Source organism: Podarcis pityusensis (assembly GCF_964106645.2).
Source record: "Podarcis pityusensis genome assembly, chromosome: 11".
Taxonomy (NCBI): domain Eukaryota; kingdom Metazoa; phylum Chordata; class Lepidosauria; order Squamata; family Lacertidae; genus Podarcis; species Podarcis pityusensis.
The window spans coordinates 39379759-39402885 of NC_138036.1; the positions used below are offsets into that span (position 1 = coordinate 39379759).

General features: G+C 44.0%; 1 protein-coding gene across 1 annotated transcript in view; it reads right to left on the reverse strand.

Annotated features, from left to right (window-relative positions):
* Window positions 1–440: 440 nt before the first annotated feature.
* LOC308457960 (uncharacterized protein) overlaps window positions 441–23127 on the reverse strand; it is a 43618-nt gene continuing 20931 nt past the window's right edge. Inside the window, exons 6-12 of the mRNA XM_080972310.1 lie at window positions 23009–23119; window positions 19016–19194; window positions 7365–7522; window positions 6293–6335; window positions 2767–2953; window positions 1979–2114; window positions 441–678 (exon numbers count right to left, since the gene is read on the reverse strand). Coding sequence (XP_080828436.1) covers window positions 579–678; window positions 1979–2114; window positions 2767–2953; window positions 6293–6335; window positions 7365–7522; window positions 19016–19194; window positions 23009–23119 — 914 coding nt within the window. The 3' untranslated portion in view covers window positions 441–578. The remainder of the gene's footprint in view (window positions 679–1978; window positions 2115–2766; window positions 2954–6292; window positions 6336–7364; window positions 7523–19015; window positions 19195–23008; window positions 23120–23127) is intronic.

Genomic DNA, 23127 nt, shown 5'->3' on the forward strand with positions numbered 1-23127 from the left:
TATGATTTTGGCAAGAACATAGAGGGACATCTGGGGAGAAAAATACCAATTCACTGCTGTGAAAAACATCATCAATGTGTTATAGTGACAATAGATACCTATAATTAAGTCAACTGAAATGTCTGCACATCAAATTATATGCTGCTATTTATAACTGCAGTTGTCCATTAGTATTAGCTTGCAAATGTGCTTGAAACTCCAGAGGAAAATGGGAAAAATATTATTCAGGGATATTTGAGTTTAATGTCTGTAAAAGCACAGGATAACAACTCCCAGGAGCAAACATGCAACTCCCCCACAACCCTTAGAGAATGATGTTTTCAACACTGAAAATTAGATCATAACAACACATTGCATGAGTCTAATTGTAGCTTCTTCTGCGTAGTAGGTGCAGTAAAAAAAAAGAAAGACACAAAACAAATGGGGGAATATCCTTTTTTGTTTATTTACTTACAAAATTGTGCAGCTTGTAAGTTATGAGAGATGTGATGATCAAATGTTACTAAATTATCATTTGCTGGTAGCAGGTACACACTTGTTCTGAAGGCCCAGTACAGAAGACTGTATTAGATTCCCCTTCACATCTTGGTCTCCTCCAGTGGTCGGTTCATGAAGTCTTGAATGGCCTGGTTTAATGGCAACCACTTACTGACCGAGGCTTTCAGTGCCGTGATCCATCTGGAAGAAAGGAATAGGCAGAGCTGGTCACTAAATGAATGGTGTTTGGATAACTGCAAGCTAAAGACTGCTTGAGCTTGCATCAATATGGCAGATGAACAATCGTATCACAGCAAGTGCGCTGCCAAAAGTAGCGGGGACTGGAAGCGTGGCAAAGTTTTTGTAAAAAGAATTATTTAGGAGGAATGGACAGTAGCTCTAGTTTTCAGCACAACAATTATGGTTTTTTTGGGGGGGGGGAAGACTCCTACATTGCCTCCTACAAATCCTTATCCTTTGATCTACTTTGGCTTAAAACTGGCATGGAAAGCATTGTGGGATTCAGAATAAAATGGATAACTAACTGACAGAGACTGTGGTTTGAATGTTTTGACATGTGATAGATAACTGGATTGTCTGCATTGTACCAAGTCCTGGAAAGTAATATACAAAATGTGGCTTAAGTCAAGACAGGATAGGTCCTGCTCTTTCTGTAGGTCTGTGATTAAGGGTGTGGGAAATTCTGAGGAAAACGTAATGACAATGCACTTTACGTAATTAATTGTGTAAATTACGTAAGTTGCATAATTTTGTCACATAAATTACATTCTCATTACATCATTCCCCTCTCCATTTCATTGAAAAGGTTTCTGGTGGAAGACAAACTCTAGTCACTGGCAAAGGAAGAGGAGTGCGGGGGGAGCGTACCTGGTGGGGTGCCATTGCGGCTGCCCTTCACCCACGCTGGGCGCCATGCCCCTGTGGGTGGTGCGCCAGCCCCGCCCCCCCGCTCTCCCCACCCCCCGTGCCGAAGCATGAAGCTCCGCCACTGACTCTATTAGAATAGAAACCATGCTGTATGTGATGAATACAGGAGGGGATGGGAAATGATACTTTCTTACTTCCCTATATGTGATGCATCGAAAGTTTGAAGGACCATTCCCCTTAGCATAGATCACTTCCACAGTGACGCTGTTTCCTCAGTTACTGTGATGAAATTGTCATGTATGGATATCTTTGAATATCTATGGATATCTCATTAGGATTTTAAGATTTTAAGAAGGCACAACTCATTTCCTTCTACTCTCTTATGTGGCCTTAAAGTCGCCATTCTCCAATACACACACAGAGCTTTTTTGTTCATAATTGTTCATAGAAAACTTCAGTTCTACTTAAAGGTAGTCAACCACCCAGACAATTACTCAGAAGCCTCAAAACTCTCTACTTCACTCATTGTCTACAACTACGGAAAGGTGGTGGAAAGGCAGGTAGAAATGGGCTAGAGAAACAATTTCAGAGGAGAGAGGAGCACATCATCTACCGTTTGTTTTCGGTCACGCTTTCTGCACATAAGTAGAAGGTTTTAAACTCCTCCGAAGGTGGCTTCACTTCAATCACGGACCTCCTGGAACCAAGGGCCTGTTCACTCACAGTGTATCCCTGCAGGTAAATCCCACCTAGAAAAAGAAAGAGGGACAATAGGCAAAAGGTAGAGGACACACTATGCACACAGATGGCCCCAGAGTCTCCAGCAAAAAAAAGAGAAGAAACCCAGGAATCAGGGCTGGGAAAGTCGTCTCTTTTGAGACCCAGAGGAAATCACTGCCGGCATGAGGCTAAATGGGTCACAGGTTCCCACATTCATAGACCTAACAGATCAGGTGCTTTTCCTGAGCAAGGCTTTCCAGATCACATCAGGTCTACTACAGCTCCTTGACCGACTCCCAAGAACTCTAGCTCTGCCCGTCAGCTGTTTATTGACATTTTCTCAAATATTTCTGTGTTGCAGAGGATGCACAGTGTCACAACAAAATAAAGTGGCTGTATCTTGAAAAGTCACTGTAAGAATCAGGACCCCTGGAATGCCAGGCCAAAGCTCCAACTATGTAATAAAGGAATACTGAAAGTAGACCTAGCAAAGCATAGGTCACCCCATCGACTTCATGGCTGAGTGGAGATTTGAACCCTGGTCTCCCAGGTCATAGTCCAACCCACTAAGTGTTACACCACACTGAAGCTTCCTGTTTTGCATTATTGGCATTTTTGTATTATGTATAGGAGGAAAACCTACTTGGTTTCAAAAAAGGAGGAGGAAAGGTGACCACCTACCAAGGGCATGTGTAGAGCGTATGCTGGCATAAAAATACAAGCAGCCATCTTTTAGAATGCAGTAGTGTTGAACCCACATGTCCTTGTTCTTGTCCAATTGGTGAAGAAGTCCCAGGCACTCCGGGTTTTTGATGGCAAGTGGTGGAAGGCTTGTGTTGTGCATGGTGACATCTACCCAGACGTGGTTCTGCACATTGGAGTTAGTAAAGAGACCACTTTTACTGTTGTTAAATGAGCTCAATGTACACAAACATGTCCAAGTATATTTAAAGCCACAAGAATTTAGAAAGTTAAGATGTCAGCTTATAATTTGTCCAGTCTATACAGTGGTAACTCAAGTTACAGATGCTTCAGATTACAGACTCCGCTAACCCAGAAATAGTACCTCAGGTTAAGAACTTTGCTTCAGGATGAGAACAGAAATCGTGCGGTGGCAGCGGGAGGCCCCATTTAGCTAAAGTGGTATCTCAGTTTAAGAACAGTTTCAGGTTAAGAACGGACCTCCAGAACTAATTAAGTTCTTAACTCGAGGTACCACTGTATTGTGAAATGGGCACATCTGTCAACAATTCATAAGGCACATACTCTGGCCTGTTAAATTCTGATTTCCTGCTGTCAGCATTCTATAAATCCATACTGTGCCCATTTTAATGCTCATTTCTCATTTTGGTTATTAGCTTCACGGTGATTTTGGGTATCACATTAATCAGCACATTTCTCAAGTCTCATGCCTTCAAATGTAGCATGTGATATGTCAAATGACAGTTTGCTAAGCAACGTATCTGGCCAAATACATCTGGTGGGGATGAGAATAAAGAATGCATGCTTGAAGCAGTGAAATGAACCCATTCTTTAATTACACTGACATTCATCTGACATTCTTCTTAATATATGGGTCTGAAAGGCATGCAGTTGGAATCTAACATTAGAAGCTGTTTTCAGATGTTAGTGTTTGCAAAGCTTGAAGCTTGCTTTGAAGTTAGCTTCTAGATGGAATGGTCATGTTAGTCAGCTGTAGCAAAACATATTAAGTATCTTGTGGCACAAACAAATACATGATCACATATTGCATATGCTGCATCTGATGGAACAGACTCCAATTCAGAGATGGGGAGCCTGCAAGCAGTCCATATATTGTGGGACTCCAGTTCCCATGAGCCCCAGCCAACATGTCTAATGGTCAGGAAAGATGGTAGCTGTGGTCCTGCCACAATGGGAAGGCCACATAGGCCCCACCCCTGCCCTAGTCTGTGGAAGCTTAGCCTTTAATGAGTTTTTTTTAGTCTTGAATTTGCCACAAAACTCTTGAGTTGTCCCTAATGAAGTCTTATCAGAATGCCTTGCCATGACACAACTCAGCATATAACTGCAAACATCTCTAGTTAGGGTTGAGGAGCATTACATTAAGTTGTGGTTTTTGTCTGTGATGGGACTACTCAGACAACTGCTTTGCTAGAGGTACTTGTTCCTGAGGCTAATAAAATCTACTCAGTCCAGATAATAAATTAAATAGCTCACTAGTTGCTTAAACAGTGTCTGAAGCAGAGTGTGCAAACAAACAATTCTAAAGATTCTTAGAAAAACAGAGGACAAAATCCAACTGGTGCCCATCAACCAGAAGAATGACCTTCTGCTTGCACTTCTTCCTGCTTTTGTCTGCTTCACACCTGAAATCTGCTCCAGAGGGCTGACAGTTTGCAAGGAAAAGGAGGAGGAGGAGGAGGAGAAGTAACATCCTTTGCATAAGTGGAAGTCTGCTCACACAGCAGAGGATCCTGAACAACGGCTCCTACTGACATTTATATGAAATTGGAAGGTTGTACAACTTAGAGAACAGCTTGAATGAAGGCCATCACTTGATCTATTGTGATTGTTTATCTCCTGACATCTTTCAAAGATTCCCCTGCTGCTACCTAGAGTGGAAGGTGTGCATATATCCATGCCTAGTTATGCAGAACAGGCCTAAAAATGATAACAAAACTCTTGAGAATTAAATCAGGTTGCCACGGTCTCATGTACAAACAAATGTGTGGCTATGTGAAAAGGATCAAGCTGCAAACCAGGACATTTCTCCTCATTTTCACATCAGATGGAAGCTCAAGAGTTGAGCCTCGGTGGTCTAAAGCAAATGTGCTTGTTTATCAGCAAAATTGGTAAGCAGCCTATGTCTTTGCTCATTTGAAGTCCTTGGAGAGAAGCCATACAATGTTGATGATCTATTTCCCTTTAAATTGCATTATTTCCTCTGGAGCCTTGATGAGCCAGCAGAGGAGGAGATGAGCTAACTTCAGGAAAAACTGTTAAGTGCATGCCCCGCCATCCCTTGCCGGTGAACCTTCTGGGATGTACGGCGGCAAAGTGCAAAGAGAGGACTGAAAGGATGCTCAGCACATACGCGGAATAGATGCTTTACTCTCAGTCTCATTAGGATGACATAGCACCAACACTTCAGTGTGTGGCACCATTGAGTTTGCAATAAAGAAAACCACTGTCCATTGCAAAAGGGAGTTCTTGTTATTTTGCCTTAAAAAAACAACAACAACCCTCTGGGTGGTTTGTCGGGCTAAAGAGGATTGTAATTTAGCATTCGCTTATTCCGTGACATTTTTTTAAAAGGGAGAAACCATAAACTGTAAGCAAAAATTACTAATGAGACCTGTTATGTGATTGTATTTGCATCTGTTCATGTGAAAGGAAATGAAAAAGAAAAGAAAATGATGTCTTAACCAGAGCGTAGCAGCGAAGTAGTAATCTATAAAAATAATGGGTTTCCCAAGCAGTAGAAAATTGCTAAAAGGCTGAAATGGTCTAAAACCACATTATCCGAAGAAACCTTTCACCCCTGGTCTTAGCAATGTTTGACTTATTGTTACATCCTGCATAGTTCTGACTGCTTTAATATTCTTGTATATATAGTCTTTTTGGCAGCATTTAGACCAGGGTCTAAACCATTTAGACCATCATCTTCAGATGATGTTGAACCATCATGGTTAGGGGTGATGAGGATTGCATCTGGAGGGCTGGAGGTTCCTTGTCCCTGATTTAGACCTTCTTAAGCATATTCTTTCTATTGAGGAATTCTGGGCCTTTAGTTTGTTAAGGGTTGCTTGGAGTTGCAAATCTGGATACCCTACCAGAGTTAATGTTTCTGTTTTCAAGAATGGCTTAGCAAAGCCGTTGCTATGGCTAACAAAGAACAAATACAGAGAGATCTCAGAGTGAAGGCAGCTTCACACAGCAGCTCACCTGTTGGTTTGCAAATAGCATGCAGAACACTTGAAGCTGTTTCTGCCTGCCCCATGAATGACTGCCAAGAGCTGAGGGCCATGAAGATAAAGTACTCACTCAGCATGTGCCCTAGGATTGGCATATGTGAGAGACCAGAAGGGGGACTTAATCCCTTGTCAAGTACTCTCTCGTAGACTTTGGTGAGTCTATGCACAATTTAAGGTCACCCTCAGCATGTAAAGTTTGTAAATTAGAAATGGACATGCACAAACAAAAACAAAGGCTCTGGCAAGGTTACCTGATGAACGGGATGCACAGCTTTCTCCATGGCCTCCAGCCACCTATGGAGGGAAAAAAACCATAGATGAGAATAGGTTTGCTTGAGTGCAACATCCTGCATGGGGGCCTTGTGGCCCTTTAGGGAAAATGGTAGATAGCTACTCACTTACACAGGCCTGTATGATGAAATAATTGGCAGGGCCAATTTCAAACACATGGAGGAGTCTGTACCTCACAAAAACAGGTGCTAACATCCTCACAGCATTTCTCATACTGGTATGAAGAAACATTTTGCAAATGTTCTTCATCTCCACCATTGCCATACTTCTTTTCTTCTGCTATCGGAGGACAAATATGCACATAGCCACCTATATGCAAAACAGTATTGGTGTCTCCTAGTAGGAGAAAGAATTATGTATGTATAGAATATGCAGAGAATGCGCAAATGGAAATCTTGAAAGCAGGCTGAATACAGTTGCTGGGGAAATCACAGTGAGTGAAGGCTGTTGACCTCATACCCTGCTTGCGGATTTCCCACAGGAAACTGGTTGGAAACAAGCACGGAGCCAGTGTGGTGAAGTGGTTAGAGTGTTGGACTAGGACCTGGGAAACCAGGATTCTAATCTTCACTTGGCCATGAAGGCCGCTGGGTGACCTTGGGCCAGCCACTTACTCGCAGCCTAACCTCTACCTCAGAGAATTGTTGTGAGGATGAAATGTACATCAGCTCAAGCCCCATGGAGGAAAGGTTGGATATAAATGCAATAAATAAATGAAAAATGCTGGATCAGAGAGGCCTTTGGCTTGGTCCATCCAGGACTGCTTCTCTTAAATGATTATGCTAAAGAACAACAAAAAACCAGAGGAATGCAAAATAAAATAACATATTATGCAAGTTACTGACAGAATGCTGATGGGGGAGGGGAGAATTGTATATGTGGTAACCCTAATTAAATCTCAGTGCAAATGTTTTCTCTCCTGCAGTAAGAGACTGCCTGCTGCTTATGCAATTGACCTTAATAAGCAAATCCATTTTGCAGAACTAGGAAGAAAGAAAACATAGAAAGGAATGTAGTGAGTGGATTGTGTACCTCTTCATCTCTTGGTTTGATGTGGCACAGAAGTAAAAAATCCTGTTTCCAGTCTGAGGAATGCACTTAAATACAAAGGGTTTGCCCAGGGTACTGTCCACACCAATTTCAGCACCTTCTAACTTTGTGACTTCTAATGGTCGGCACTTTCCTTCATCCTGTAATGAAGACAAGAAGAAGAAGAAAAAAAGATTTTGAGAAAAGCCATGGGGGGCTTAAGAGACATGGTGGTGGTGTTTTTGCTAAACATCCCCTTTAATTCCACAAATTGCTTCTCATCTAAAAAGCAAAGATTGCATAGTAAAGCCAAGTACTATGGGATTTCCCCAAAAGAAGCTGATTCCATAGCATCATAGAATTGTAGAGTTGGGAGGGAACCTGAGGATAATCATGCCTTCTCTTTAAAGTCAAGGGGATTCACTGCAGCTGTCCCAATCCCTTTTGCTCTACTTAGAAGGAAATATATACATTAACCTCCCCTGAACGTGAGAGAAAGAGAAAATACTTGCATGCATTGGATATGTTTTACAAGAGGATCACATTCTAGTCCTGTTCTTTTCCTATGATGCTAGACTTAGTTTATTTTTAGGGGAATCATTTTGGGCTTTCAGAGAGTTGGCCCTATCATTAGGCACAGTGAGGTAGTTGCCTCAGGTAGCAGATAGTAGGGGAAGAGGGGCAGTGGCGACAAAGTGTTGGAGGACAGAGCTTCTCCCAAGCTAGCTTACTGCCCTCAAGTGTGGCGAAGGACACTGTCCTGTCGACGTATGATTCACCCTCCAGTCAAGTTGGCTTCCGTACATGGACTACACCATCTGGTCCTTTGCCTCAGGCAGCAAAATGTCTTAGGCCAGCCCTATGCTTGCAGTGAACCGACCCTCCAACACTTCCTATTGTACAGCCTACTCTAAATTTCCAGCGGCTGTGGTTTTCATTTTGACCAACTTCAATATTTCAGAAAAAGTAAAACCCTGCAGCAAAAGGAAAGACTACCTTTGCGCTCTTCTGCTTTTAACTCTGAGAGGACTCTTCTCAGAGCATGCGATCGCTACATGCCTAATATACTTACATAGCAATTGCTGTGAAAATTAGGTCATACTTTCCTTTGCAAGTGTAATCTATTAAGTTCCTCCCTTGATGAACTATGCATTTTGTTTCCTGATGCAACCTCACTCCCAGAATTTCCCAATGGGAATGCTGTGTGCCCTAACCTTTGTGCTGACTGCCAACACCAGTTTAGATCACTCCCTAAAGAGACTGTGGATGAGTTCAGATGTAATGCAAGACGGAATGCATGGTTTGCGCTAAGCATACTTGCGCTGGAGCATACTACTCCATGGTTTTAGCTTCCGTGTGCACAGCTGACAAACAACAAGCTTAAGCTACTTGTCAGCTTTTGTTTCTCATTTACTCAAGGCTCAGCTTCATAAGTTCATTTCCATCTCCCCGGCACAGCAGCCTCTTGTAGTGCAGTAATGACTTTAACCGTGGTTGGTCAATGGTGCTTGAATTCAGGCACAACAGCAAAGAGTAGTGTGCAGATCAGCTTGTAAAATGGTGGTTTTTCAAACCAGGTTCCAATTGCAATTCTGAATCAATATTTGTCAATCACAGTTTGTGGGCGGTCTTAGGTTCAAACAAACCATGGCTTTGTGCTATACCTGAACCAAGCCAGTGGAACAGGCTGATGATAGGAAATAGCTTGCTAAGCCTATGCAATGAGTCCATCCAACTTATACCCCAGATCTCTTAGACTCAGTTTCAACCCTGCGTTTACTGGACTATTTTCTTACTACACTCATTTTTTCTTACTTCTGTTGTGAAGCATCACTGGCAATCCTACCATCTGAAACAGGAACAGTCTCGGCACCATCTACTTTTCACACCAGATTGTTGATCGTAAGAGCAAACAAATTTTGTCAACGCAGGCCCTCCCTAATTTCAGCGAAGGGCTTGTATTGCAAAAAATAAGGAAATGCATCACAAATACACAATAAAAGATGGTACCGTTCTGCAGAAAAGAAGCACATGCTAATTTATAGATATAGATATAAATGTAGAAATAATAACTGTAATTAAATCTATATCGCAGCATGGCAACAAAGACTATGACCAGGTGCTACGCAGTCACAGACTCTGTTAGTCTGCTGTACGAGCTCCCCTTTGATGATTCCTAATATTGGACAGGACAGCCCACCAAATAGAGGACTGTGCTCTGTAAAAAAAAAAAAAAAAAGCACAAGGTCTGCTTTACTTGAGACATGATGATTTCTCATATCTGAGTCATTACAACATTATATTGTCTGCTCTCATCCACCATCTGTTGTAAACTCTGCATATATTATGGTGGTGGTGGTGGTGATGGCAGAGGTGGAGGAATCTGGCCAGAGAAAAAGCAGAAATGCAGATCCATTCCAGGCCTCCCCCAGTCCAGCTGTGCTACTAGAAAAGAAGTCCATAGACAAGAGTTGCAAAATATTCAAAAATGCAAATGAGCCATTAGAGAGAAGCATAAGCATTTTGCTGCTTGTCTAAGACTACATAAACAAGGTCAGATCCTTTTAGTGTGGCATAATTAATCTCAAATAAGATCCACTGCCCCATTTTGTATGCAGAATCACTAACACTGTTTGGACCATAGAGGGGGACTCTAGCTCCCATCAGCCCCAGACAGCATGGTCAGGAATGATGGGAGTTGTAGGGTGCCACATTACAATAGTCCAATCCCAAGGTTACCAGTGAATGATTCCCTGAAGCTATAATGGCATAGCAGCCAATGCTATGGGACTCTTAGCCACTGAGGTCACCACGGACAAAGATGGTTCAAGGAGCTGCCCTAGACTGTGCATCTTCAGAGAGATTGCAACCCAGTCCAGAAGAGGCATGTACACCCAGGAATCACTTGCCCACAGAACTTTCATCTAAAGATTGGGCTTATTGGCTGTCATCTAGCCCTCCACCGTGTTTAGACACCAGCTTAGGACTTGCCCCAGCATACCCAATTCAGCTGTAACAGAGAACTAGAGATAGGTATCATCAGCCCACTGGTGACACCATGTTGTGAATCTTCTAATGACCACTCCCAACAGCTTCTTATAGATCAGGTGTGCCAACTCTAGGGGGCGGTGGTGTTGCCAGCCCCCCTCAATATTCCTTAGCCAAGCTGAGCATGGGAAAGCATCAAAGGCAGGCTACACTCCTGAGCGTGAGAGAAGAGGAGCCATGGACATTGAAGTTGCACGGCACTGGGCAAGGCCTCCTACCAACGATGCACCTCCTTTCACCACCACATGCACACTGGGCCACTGAGCCCCCCACAATCTTTGGCCCAAGGTGGTGCATCTGCTGTAGATGAGGGGTGGGGGAACTTTTTTCAGCCTGAGAGTCACATTCCCTTCTGGGTAGCATCCCAGGGGGCTAAATGTCAATGGTGGGCATGTCCAGAGACAAATTTCACCTGCGTCCATAGCCACACTTCCCCTTCTATCCTCCATCCAGAGCCATTATTAGAGTTCAGGGCAAAGAAACTCAAGCAGGGGGCAAGGCAGGGTTGGTGAGGGATGTGTCTCGGGAGGGTGTGAGTCACATTGCTTCTACACTCCCCACATGGGACATGGGTCTAAACCACTGAGCCTCTTGGGCTTGCCGATCAGAAGGTCAGCGGTTTGAATCCCTGCAATGGGGTGAGCTCCCGTTGCTCAGTCCCAGCTGCTGCCAACCTAGCAGTTCGAAAGCTCGTCAAAGTGCAAGTAGATAAATAGGTACCACTGTGGCGGGAAGGTAAATGATGTTTCTGTGTGCTCTGGCTTCCATCACGGTGTTACGTTTCGCCAGAAGTGGTTTGGTCATGCTGGCCACATGACCCGGAAAGCTGTCTGTGGACAAACGTTGGCTCCCTTGGCCTGAAAGCGAGTTGAGCGCCTCACCCCATAGTCGCCTTTGACTGGACTTAACCATCCAGGGGTCCTTTACCTTTACCATTACCCTCCTCACTTCTTTGTGGTATCCAAACCATTTCCTCAGTTCAGTGGCTCACAACATAGTGAGCTTCCAACCCACAGGGGCCTAGACTGGGTAGTCCACTTTGTGCTGGAAACAGAAGTGGAACTCCAATCTAGGGTCGTGCAACTCCCTAGCATGCAACCTGTAGACTGCTCTTTCCATCTGCAAGGAAAATTAATCAGTGACTAATAAGAGGAAACACAAAGCATGCCCAAGGGAGTGTCACGGCACCTTAAAAGACCAACAGATTTATTGTGACATAAGCTTTTGTGGAATTAGAGCCTAGATAGAACCATAGTGTTTAATTAGCAAACCAATCCACTCACAATGGGCCTCACAGAGGCTCTGCAAATGGAATCAGATTGCAGGCTGGTTATAAAGAATGGGACGACTTTCTGCCTGTGGAGGATAAAGCTCTCTGTTAGAATGGAGAGCAAATGCACATTGTACCTCTAGGAGGAATAGCTCAGACCTAAATTTATTTATAGTTAAGCCTTTTATATAAACCACTTAGACTTAGCAGTGAATACGTGGGCTTGAAAGAAGACGGGCTTGGATGTTCCATCAGGGAGTGAGACAATGTGAAAGGCCCAGACCCAGGGAGCTGAAAACGTATTTTATATAAACTGGGCTCCGGATGCAATGCTGGAAATTAAGATAATTTTAAAGATGTTTCCCCCCCTCTCTTTTCACCTTGCAACCGTTATTTGGTTCAATCATAGGGGGGTGGAGGCAACAACAGGTGAAATGTGTATGGGAAAATTAATACCCAAAATTATTTTTTATGGTCCAACTTTAGCTCAGTTGGTAGGGCGGGAGACCAATTTCAGGGTCATGGGTTCGAGTCTCACACAGGGCAAATGATATCTGCATTGCAGGGGGTTGGACTAGATGAGACTTCTTGATTCCTTCCAACTGTACAGATCTTTGATTCAATGATTCTGTAAGGACATATACTCACGATGGCTATTTATGTATGTATTTATGTATTTATGATGGCTTCAGTATCAGTATTCGTCTGAATACCAACTGATGGAGAGCACAGGAAGGAGAGCATTGTCCCGTTCCTGCCCTCCTTCTAAGCATGTGAAGGACAGCAGAAGGGGAGAAGGAAGGCAATAATATAAGGAAAGGCTCATGGTTGTATTTTCTCACAACTAAGCATAAACTAAGGGATGCAGGTGACACTGTGGGTTAAACCACAGAGCCTAGGGCTTGCTGATCAGAAGGTTGGTGGTTTGAATCTCCGCTACGGGGTGAGCTCCCGTTGCTCAGACCCTGCTCCTGCCAACCTAGCAGTTTGAAAGCATGTCAAAGTGCAAGTAGATAAATAGGTACTGCTTCAGCGGGAAGGTAAACGGCGTTTCCGTGCGCTGCTCTGGTTTGCCAGAAGCGGCTTAGTCATGCTGGCCACATGACCTGGAAGCTGTACGCTGGCTCCCTCGGCCAATAAAGCGAGATGAGCGTCGCAATCCCAGAGTCGGTCACGACTGGACCTAATGGTCAGGGGTCCCTTTACCTTTAAGCATAAACTATGGTTTAGCATTATGTCTGAAATGGGCTGGTGGCTTCCAGGCAAGAGAGATTGCTCAGAGTACAGGCTGTGCTGGATGCTTTCTGAAGCTGGTCAATTGTGACCCAGTGTTTTAGAAGGACTATGGCTAATGCTATGACAATTATCACAGTGAATATATTGTATCTCTCAGCTGCCATTACTTGCAAAGCTGTTCCAGAAAGTGAATCTGTGCTGGCTCCATGCAGAGATAGAGCGATCTTGTACTTGTTATGATGAGTTTGGCATCTATGTTGCAAAAGCAAAATTGTTCATATTCAATCTGATTTCCAGGGTGTCAGTTTAGATGATGTACTGATGCTTATGTATCTGAATTGTCTCCAACCCTATATTGTCCCCCTGGGCCAAAACAGGCCATGCGATAATGCTTAAAGTAGAGAGATGTGGAACCTTTGGCCCACCATATGTTGTTGATCTCCAACTCTCATCATCCCTTGCAATTGGAGGGTCTCAGAGCTGGAGTCCAATGATATTTGGAAGGCCACAGGTTCCCCATCATTGGCTTAAAAAGCCTATGGACGGCTAGTTGCCCAAACTGGCCAATTCCTTTACAACTGCTACTTAGGAAGCTCTCAGCTCTTACACAACCAATTATTAGTTTAGGGGATGGGTCCAATTCCTCTCCAAGCCTTGATTCCTTTTCTTCTCCCAAGGCTGGCAACATCTACTTGGTGTGGAATGCAAGATCCCCAAAACAAAATAATTCCCCTGGCATCTGGCCAGGGGAGCCATGTATGCAGTAGCCAGTTGGACATGTGGAAGTCAATCTGGCAAGTGGCGTACGTGTATGTACATAAGGGAAGCTTGCTTGTGTACGCACAACCCACACTTGCGGGATTAGGTTTACCTGGCTTAGAAAAGAATAGACTGAGATAATAAGATAGCCCAGGCAATACACATCTTCAGATAACCAACGCCCTCTGGTGATAATCAGGCTAAGCCATCTATTAATAGTTTATAAGACTAGGTTCTGTTGACCTAGATTGCCTGAGTGACCCGCTGCTGTGGTGAGGAAGTACACAGTCTTTCCCTGTCTTTCTTGCTGTCCTTTGCTACGCAGTTGCAGAAGCTCTTTGCCTTGGGGCTTCCTGAAGGCCCTGAGCTTGTGCACCTACTGTAATGCAGAGTGTGGTTCTTAGAGTTTTATGCATCTACCTTTGGGAGGAAATGTCTGCCAGTAAGCCGGGGAGAAATCTTATACAGTTTTGAGCAACGCGACTATTTGCTGCTGCTCCTTTCTCTCTCTCTCTCTCTTAAATATATCTTTATTGTTTTTAAAATAGATATATTTATCCCTGGAAAGCAAACCAGCCAGCCAACCAACTAACCAACTAACATACATACAATCAAATAAACAAACTATAAATTGACATATGGTTTGAAGCTCAACATCAAAAAAAAGAAGATCATGGCCACTGGTCCCATCACCTCCTGGCAAATAGAAGGGGAAGAAATGGAGGCAGTGAGAGATTTTACTTTCTTGGGCTCCATGATCACTGCAGATGGTGACAGCAGCCACGAAATTAAAAGACACCTGCTTCTTGGGAGAAAAGTAATGAGAAACCTAGACAGCATCTTAAAAAACAGAGACATCACCTTGCCAACAAAGGTCCGTATAGTTAAAACTATGGTTTTCCCAGTAGTGATGTATGGAAGTGAGAGCTGGACCATAAAGAAGGCTGATCGCCAAAGAATTGATGCTTTTGAATTATGGTGCTGGAGGAGACTCTTGAGAGTCCCATGGACTGCAAGAAGGATCAAACCTATCCATTCTTAAGGAAATCAGCCCTGAGTGCTCACTGGAAGGACAGATTCTGAAGCTGAGACTCCAATACTTTGGCCACCTCATGAGAAGAGAAGACTCCCTGGAAAAGACCCTGATGTTGGGAAAGATGGAGGGCACAAGAAGGGGATGACCGAGGACAAGATGGTTGGACAGTGTTCTCGAAGCTACCAACATGAGTTTGACCAAACTGTGGGAGGCAGTGGAAGACAGGAGTGCCTGGTGTACTCTGGTCCATGGGGTCACGAAGAGTCGGACACGACTAAACGACAAAAATAAATTGACAGACAGACAATAGCAATATATGAAACAACACAATTCTTATAACTAACATCATTTGTGCTCCCAATGATGTGAACGATTGTAAGACTTATAAAACAAGAAATTTAAAATGACTTCCATCTGCTGCTCCTTTCTCATATTGTGTGACATCAGAATCAGAATAGCACAGAGAGGTGACGAGTTTTTTGGGGGTTTTTTTTTAAAGAGAGGGGATTTGCAAATGGGAGCATCCCTGTTTGAACAACTGCTTGCATTTACAAGGTGAGCAAAACTCGGGTCACCTTGCAGATGTGAACTCCTGCTGATGCCTTTCCTTCCAAGTGCCCCCAAAGAGAAGTGGGGAGCTGTTAGTACTGAAGTTGATAGCAGGTGCTCCAACTTCCTTGCACACCAACCTTAACCAACAAAAAAGAGCCTTGGAGTCCCAGCATCCCTGGTTGGAAATGAAGCTACTGGAATGGCCTTCTCCCCAGCAGAAATAGATGCTGATAGCATCATTTTTCCTACTGAGGATGTTGGGACTTGTCCCAATCCTCTCCTTGGTGGTAAACAGTGCTTCTCTAGGGAGCTGCGGCTCCTTCCACTTCCTGTCTCTGCAACACCTGTGGGTCCTTCAGCAGGCAGAGGAAGCAGGAGCTACAGGCTAAGCCTCTTTCATTAAAAAAAGGGTCAAAACACATATGTAGATCTTAAATAAGCACTTGCAAATGCAAACAAATCTCTCTATAAGCAAAAAATTGGTTAGTATTGAGCATTTTAATGATAAAAAGGCCTTATCATCCCCTCCGTTTCCATTGTTCAGACATTAGTGTCATTGCTTATGTAACCAAAATATCACACCTCACACAAGAGGGAAGGTATCAGTAGGGTTGGGTTGTAGAAAAGTAATAATAATAATAATAATAATAATAATAATAATAATAATGTTTTATTTATACTGTGCCCATCTGGCTGGGTTGCCCCAGCCATTCTGGGCAGCTTCCAACGCACATAAAATAATAATAAAACATCAAATGTTAATAGTAACAATCTGATCCAATATAAAAGGTCACAATAACTTTAAAATAAACAACTTATATCAAATAAATAAATAAATAAATAAATAAATAAATAAATATTCAATAACCCATTTGAACCCAATAGTAAACAGTAAAATTAAATATTGGGGAAGGGGGACTTAAGGGGGTAGACTCCCTAAATTGACCAGTGAGGACTATTGATGATGACTCATAAAGTGCTGAATGACTGATGGGGATATAAAAAAGCATGTTAGGAATGGGAATGCAATGGAGTATTTTAGCGGAGTAAAGTTTTATTCCAAATCTTAGTTTGTTTGGAAGGCATTCATCACAGTTCCTCATCTGTACATATTGGGAGACTATGATTAACTGCCAAGTTTCCTTAAGCACTACCACATATATAAAGCAGATGTTTCGTAGGTGATGGATCATATCTCACACTCTTTGGAGGGGTTGACTTCAACCTTGTCAAACTCAGGACCTGTGTGTTGTGTTGGCATCCGTCTGTCTTGGGAGACATTGGAAGCATGTATCTTGGGGGGGAAGTCAAACCATTGGAGAGTTACAGCGCCTGCTGTGGCTGTAGAGACTGATATGGGAGAGACACTGCAGGTGGGGCAGATGAAGGTGTCTGGATGCACCATGGCATTTCTTCTCTCTGCAAGCCTCCCAGCGGTCATCCCTCCTCTGGTCACTGCTGTGGATAAACAACCTGACTGCCTGTCTCCAGGCACTGCAATCCTCTGCAGAGGTTTCCCATATGGTGGGTTCTCAACCTTTTTATTAACTTCTTGCCATATATTTGCCTGGTGGTACTGCTGTTATCACAGCTGCCAACTCCCTGGGGCCCTGAGCACCCACAAAATTCCCCACGAAGGGGGTGGGCGCCCACAAATTTTGGTGCCAGGGCCATGCAGGCTGCATGGCACCCATGGCCCTGGGTGCCCACAGTCGCGGGGCCAAGCTGACACTCCTGGCTGTTATTGTGACCCACCTTAGGTCAGGTGGTAATCCAGAAGTGGGTCGTGACCCACCTGTTGAGGACCTCTTTTCTGGACTAAGTGAAGAAGTTAGCCCCTAACGTTTAACATACTATTTAGATTAAGTTACACACAACTGCCCTGTTAACAACTTAGCGTTGTATGCAAAAAGAGGGGGGGGGGAATCATGTTGTCAAACATATATGCACACCCATTCACACACAGAAGAGGTCATATTTTGGGTCTATCTTAAGAATCCAGCTTCAATTAGGAACATAGGAAGCTGCCATATACTGAGTGAAAGTACTGGTCCATCTGCAAATGGCTGTCCAAGGTTTCAGACAAGAATCTTTTCCAGCTCAACCTGAAGATGCTGGACCATTGACAAAGCAGATGTTCTACCACTGCACTTCAGCTCTTTCCAGTTACACTGACCCTTTATTTCATGATAGTAGATGGTTTAGGGAGCTAAAATGCACTCAGGTCTGATAAAATCTCATTTGAGGACCCACACATTGACTTTTCCCAGTACTTTCAAAAAGATCTCTGATCAAAGTTCTCCACCTGCTGGATATGGTTTGAAATTAACACTGGCTCTTTGAGGGACTCAGTACAAGATGGGTTCTCAGCACGAAATGTGAACTAATTTCTAACATTGTTGAGTTTATTATTTATATGAATAAAGAAAATAAACAGAAAACAACTGAATGTAAATGTCTATGCTACATTACCTGTACAGTTACTGCTTATTTTAGTGGGGAAGTTATGTAATAAGATGTGTCTCCTAGCGACAGTCTTCAAAACATAAGTTGCTTTAAGCCAAGATTAATTAAATCAAGTTTGGAAAGCAATCACTAATTATACAATCACTCAGTAGATTAAAAATAAAATAAGGGTGTACTCTAAATTTATTCCTCAGATTGCAAGAGGGAAGAGGAACAGGCCTCAGACTTGGATGATTCCCTTCCATTTTCATCTGGTATCTATTTGAAGATAGGATTCATTTGGACCCTCTGAGATTAGAGCCTTTTAATCAGGGGTAGGGAACTTGCTATCCTCAAGGTTTCTTCAAATGGTCCTTGGCCTATTTCATGTGTGGGGTGGGAGCTGAGAGGGAGAGAAGGCAGGGAGGAGAGGAAAAAGGGGGTGGGCAGGGACAAGACAGAGGGATGGATGCAAGGAGGGAGAAGGCCTCTGTAACTGATCTGTCCCAACCTCTGACAAGGGCAATTTGTTCCAGATGTACTTTTTGCACAAAGGATGGTGACCAAAACACACATTAGGTATGACAAAATATCCCCAACTGCCTCGGCAGCTAGTCTCCAGAGGCCATTTGTGTATGGCCTGGACCAGATTGCTCCAGAGTCTGGTGAACTGGAACAAACTAAAAACATAGACTAACATTACAATCTCCCAGAAGTCCAATGCATGGTGTGTGTGTGTGTGTGTGTGTGTGTGTAAGAGAGAGAAAGAGAGCGCTCTCAAAAACAGAGTAGGGTATGGCCATAGCTGTCAACTTTCAGATTTGAAAACAAGGGATCAGCAGCCTCAACTGTCCCAGGGACAGTCTACGGGATATCTAAAAATCCAGGATAGCAGCGGGAAGCAGCGGGAAACGACGCTGAAATAAGGGAATTTCCCGCAAAAAAAGGGAAGGTTGACAGCTATGGGTAGGGCCTGCCCACTACAGTCGTACCTCGGCTCCAGAACACCTTGGGAGTCAAACGTTCCGGCTCCTGAACAATTGAAAACCAGAAGTGAGTGTTCTGGTTTTTGAATGTTTTTTTGGAAGCCGAACATCTGATGCGACTTCCGCTATTGTTTCCGGCATGCCTGCACAATTGGAAACCAATAGGAAGCTGTGCCTTGGTTTCCGAACTTTTTGGAAGTCGAACGGACTTCCCGAACAGATTCCGTTTGATTTTCAAGGTACAACTGTACTTAATTTGTACAGACCCACTACCAGCGCGCTCCCTCAATGGACAAACGAAATAATTATACACATGCCTTACCTTTTTGTGTTTGTAATAGTAGAGGCAGCCATCGTGCTTTAGCACAAACCATCTCTTCCTCCAGCCCTTCAGGATTCCTGACTGGGTTCGTTTGTGCAGATATCCTCGACATGTCGGGCGAGGGGTGTTGGGACAACGACTGATATCAGAGCCAACCAACAATGTCAAGATATCGGGACCTGAAATATTTGATTATATTGTGGTCTATTACAAGGTAAATTAAAACCAAGTCTATGAAGCAGGGAGGTGGGAAAAACTCTTCTATATTATTATTACTTACTAAATTTGTATACAGCCTTTCATCCAATACAAAATACAAATCGAGAACACAAAATACATAATAAAATGAAAACTAACCAATAACCCCCTGTTTTCACAAGGGTGTTTGGATGTTAATCAGCCTAAGGCCTGGTTGAGGCGAGGGGGCATCCTGACTGATAATATTTTTTTAAAAAACACTCCTTAGTAAATAGAGATAGATGTGGTAAATGACTGCCATTCTCTTCAACGCAAGTGTGTGCATTGCACACCTATAATTAATGAATTTGGTATGTGTGTCAAGGTAAATTTGTCAGTCACTTGTGAAATAATTTTTCATTATTAAACCTTTATTGATCTCTGTCAAATTCATAGCATGGTGGAATTCAGTATGTGGTGGAATTAACTGACATGCACTAAAGGGTACAGTTTGGTTTTAATATATCCCAGGGAAATAATTCAAAATTAATTTAAGTGGCATTTTGTTTCCCCTGTATAAGACACTCTCCTCATCAAGTAACGTATTAGTTGCACCTGGATGTTGGTTCTCTTATACACAGACAGGTCTAACGTGTTCATTGAGCCAGCTATAAATTTTCCTTCTGAAGAAACACCAGAAATAAATAGTAGATTGATGTCTTGAAGGCCACTGTCAGGACCCATCTGTCTTTGAGGCATAGGACCCAAAAGCAATATTGCTCAATGTGCTCTTTCCACCTGACATTTTGGCCTAGACTTAAGTGATACTATGAGCAGATAACAATATTAGTAGCTGGCACAAAGAGAAAATGAGGGTCTTTTATCCAACCAAGGCTTTCCTCTCGGATCACTGTCACCTTATTGCTCCATCAGTCTCCGCATGTCCAAAGTAACTTGCCCTTACTGTCAAAGTCAGCTTTTCCAATGCAGCTGAGTGATAAAATTCATAGGTAGGCTCTCTCTTGAAAGATTCTTTTTCTTTTTTAAAATTGAATCTGTGGCACTTTCAAGCACACTTACATCAGAAATGTCAATCTGTTTTCTCTGGCCTCTCTTTAATTTGCTCCTGCTTTTCCCCTTGCAATTATTGCAAGAGCTCATGAAGGAAAATAATCCCTAGGCCAGAGTTTATTTTGCACCTGCAGTTAGGAAAACAGCCTGACCAAAGCTCCTTCACGTGTGTTTCTTTCAGAGCAGTTATTTTCTCAACAGAAACGTTTTCATCTTGGATAACACAATAGCCCTTTTCGGGCCTTCTGAACTTATGTAAAGCCTACTACATGTGAGTAGGAATAAAAATGTCAAGCTCTGCCTTCATCACCAACCCTGTCACTCTCCAGCTCATGGAGATAAAAGTCTGATTGTAGCTCCCAGTGGCGTAGCGTGGGGGGTGCCAAGGGTGCCGGCCGCACCGGGCGCAACATCGGGGGGGCGCGAATCCAGAGGGAAGGGACAAGTTCCTTCCTCCGCCGGGCTCCCCGCAGCCACCGCCAGCCTTGCGCCCTAGCGCGCGCGCGCCCCCCGCCGCCGCTGCGGCTGCGCTCCACTCACTGCTCGCAGGAGGAGCAGCCGCTGCAGCAGCGCCGACGCCGCCACCGACGCCTGGCCGGCACGGGCAGCCTCCGCACCCCGACGCGCCGCCGGGCCTCGCCGCGCCCTGCGCTCCCCAAAAACCTCCGAGAGTAAGCCGGTGGGCGGGCAAGGCCCGGCTAAGCCTCTCGCCAGCGGGTTAAGGGGCTTTCGGTTTTAAAAGGATTAGCTTGGGAAGGGGCGGGGGGGGGCTGCTCGCCGGCAAGCGCCTGCTCCGCGTTTCCAAAGGCGCTCGCCATCCGAGGGAGACGGAGCGCTTGCAAGGAACGGGCTCCGTGGAGCAGGTTAGGAAGAGATCCCTTCCCTGGCAGGCCGCTGGCTTCGCCAGCTGTTTCCCATTCACGATCAGGAGGAACTTCAGGCTGCTTTCAGCTTTGGTAGAGGGAATCTAAGCAAGGGGATGGAGCCGGTGCCCTGAGGAAAGGCGGCAGCATTGGGTTTGTTTTTAGTTTAGAGAAAAGGCAAGCAAGAGGCGACAGGAGAGAAGCCTACACAACTAAGGCATGGCAAGGAGAGAGTGGACAGAGAGGAAAGTTTTTATCCCTCTCTCTGTACAATATAACTCGTGGGCATCCAGTGAAGCTGAACGTTGGAACAGTGGCGTAGCGTGGGGGGTGCCAAGGGTGCCGGCCACACCGGGTGCAACATGGGGGGGGGCGCGCTCGCACTCGGGTGCTAAAATCCACGGGTTAGGGGGCGCAAATTACTTGCCTTGCCCCGGGTGCTGACAACCCACGCTACGCCACTGGTAGCTCCTGAAGAGTGCTGGCTCTTTGGTAGTGAGTTTGGTGAACAGAAGGATGTTAGGTTCCTAGAAAGTGGTTTTTAAAAATCTATATAGTCAAATGTGACTAGACAAAATTGGGCAAGGCAAGGACTGAATAGTTTCTGAACCAAGGAACTGATTAATAGTTGCACAAATTACTCCCATACACCTTCAATTAGTGACAGGCAGACCTGTCAATTTTGTGCTTCTCATTTTTCCAGTCTTCAGTTCTCTCCCTATTTCCACATCAGTTTTTGATATTTTTTTTAGGCCTCGTGAAAATTTATCAGCATTTTAGTGCAAATTTCTCCTAATATGCATATGTTTGTATGCGATTTTGCCTAATATATGCATTTCTGCAAAACAATTTCCCCTATTCTAGTGCATAAGTTATTTTCACTGTTTCCATGAACCCTGTGCCTTAGTAATATATGCCTGTTTGAACACATTCCTTGGCTGAAAAACTGTGCTGCAAAATTTCGAGGAGTGTGGATTTCAAGAGATGGCTATGTTTTGGTTCATGTATTGTTTTGGAAAGTGTGATTTTGGAAGTTTTTCTTTTAAATGCAAACTGAATTTAATTTCTCCCCTGTCCATACTTGCAACAGACTTTTGAGCAGGAGCAAGTGTGTGTGTAAAAATCCTTGGACATTCATAGGAGAACACAAAAATTATTTGAGATTCAAGAGTTGGGGGCAGGATTGCTACATTATGTACAATCTATTTAAAAAATGTTGCCCAAGGGCTGGTATCTATTTTATTTCCCTTTTAACGTTTGAAATGAAGCTATAGTTGAGCGGCAGAATGCCCAATAATGTTGCTGCCACGCACTCTTTCTCCCCTGGAAATGTTGCCACATTATGATATTGTGTCATTAACAGGTAAAAGGTAAAGGGACCCCTGACCATTAGGTCCAGTCGTGGCCGACTCTGGGGTTGCAGTGCTCATCTCGCTTTACTGGCTGAGGGAGTCGGCACACAGCTTCCAGTTCATGTGGCCAGCATGACTAAGCTGCTTCTGGTGAACCAGAGCAGCGCACGGAAACACCGTTTACCTTCCCGCCGGAGTGGTACCTATTTATCTACTTGCACTTTGACGTGCTTTCGAACTGCTAGGTTGGCAGGAGCAGGGACCGAACAATGGGAGCTCACCCCATCGTGGGAATTCGAACCGCCGACCTTCTGATCGGCAAGTCCTAGGCTCTGTGGTTTAACCCACAGCGCCACCTGCGTCCTGTCATTAACACAACACTGTAACAAAAAAAAAAAAGTGGCTGCCTCCTATTTATTTTCACTATCGAAGTTTATGGTTTTTGCTTTGTAAAAACTGTCAAATCTTGGTTCAAAAAACCTGACCAAAAAAAACCTCAGCAAAGCAGTTAACTGCATTGGCATCATTACCTTTTCTTGCCAAATTTGCAGCCTCTGAGTGTGGCATGCTGCTAACGTCCGTTCCATTGACAGCCATCACAATATCTCCAATCTGGAGGCCTGCTTCTTCTGCTGAGCTGTCTGCAACA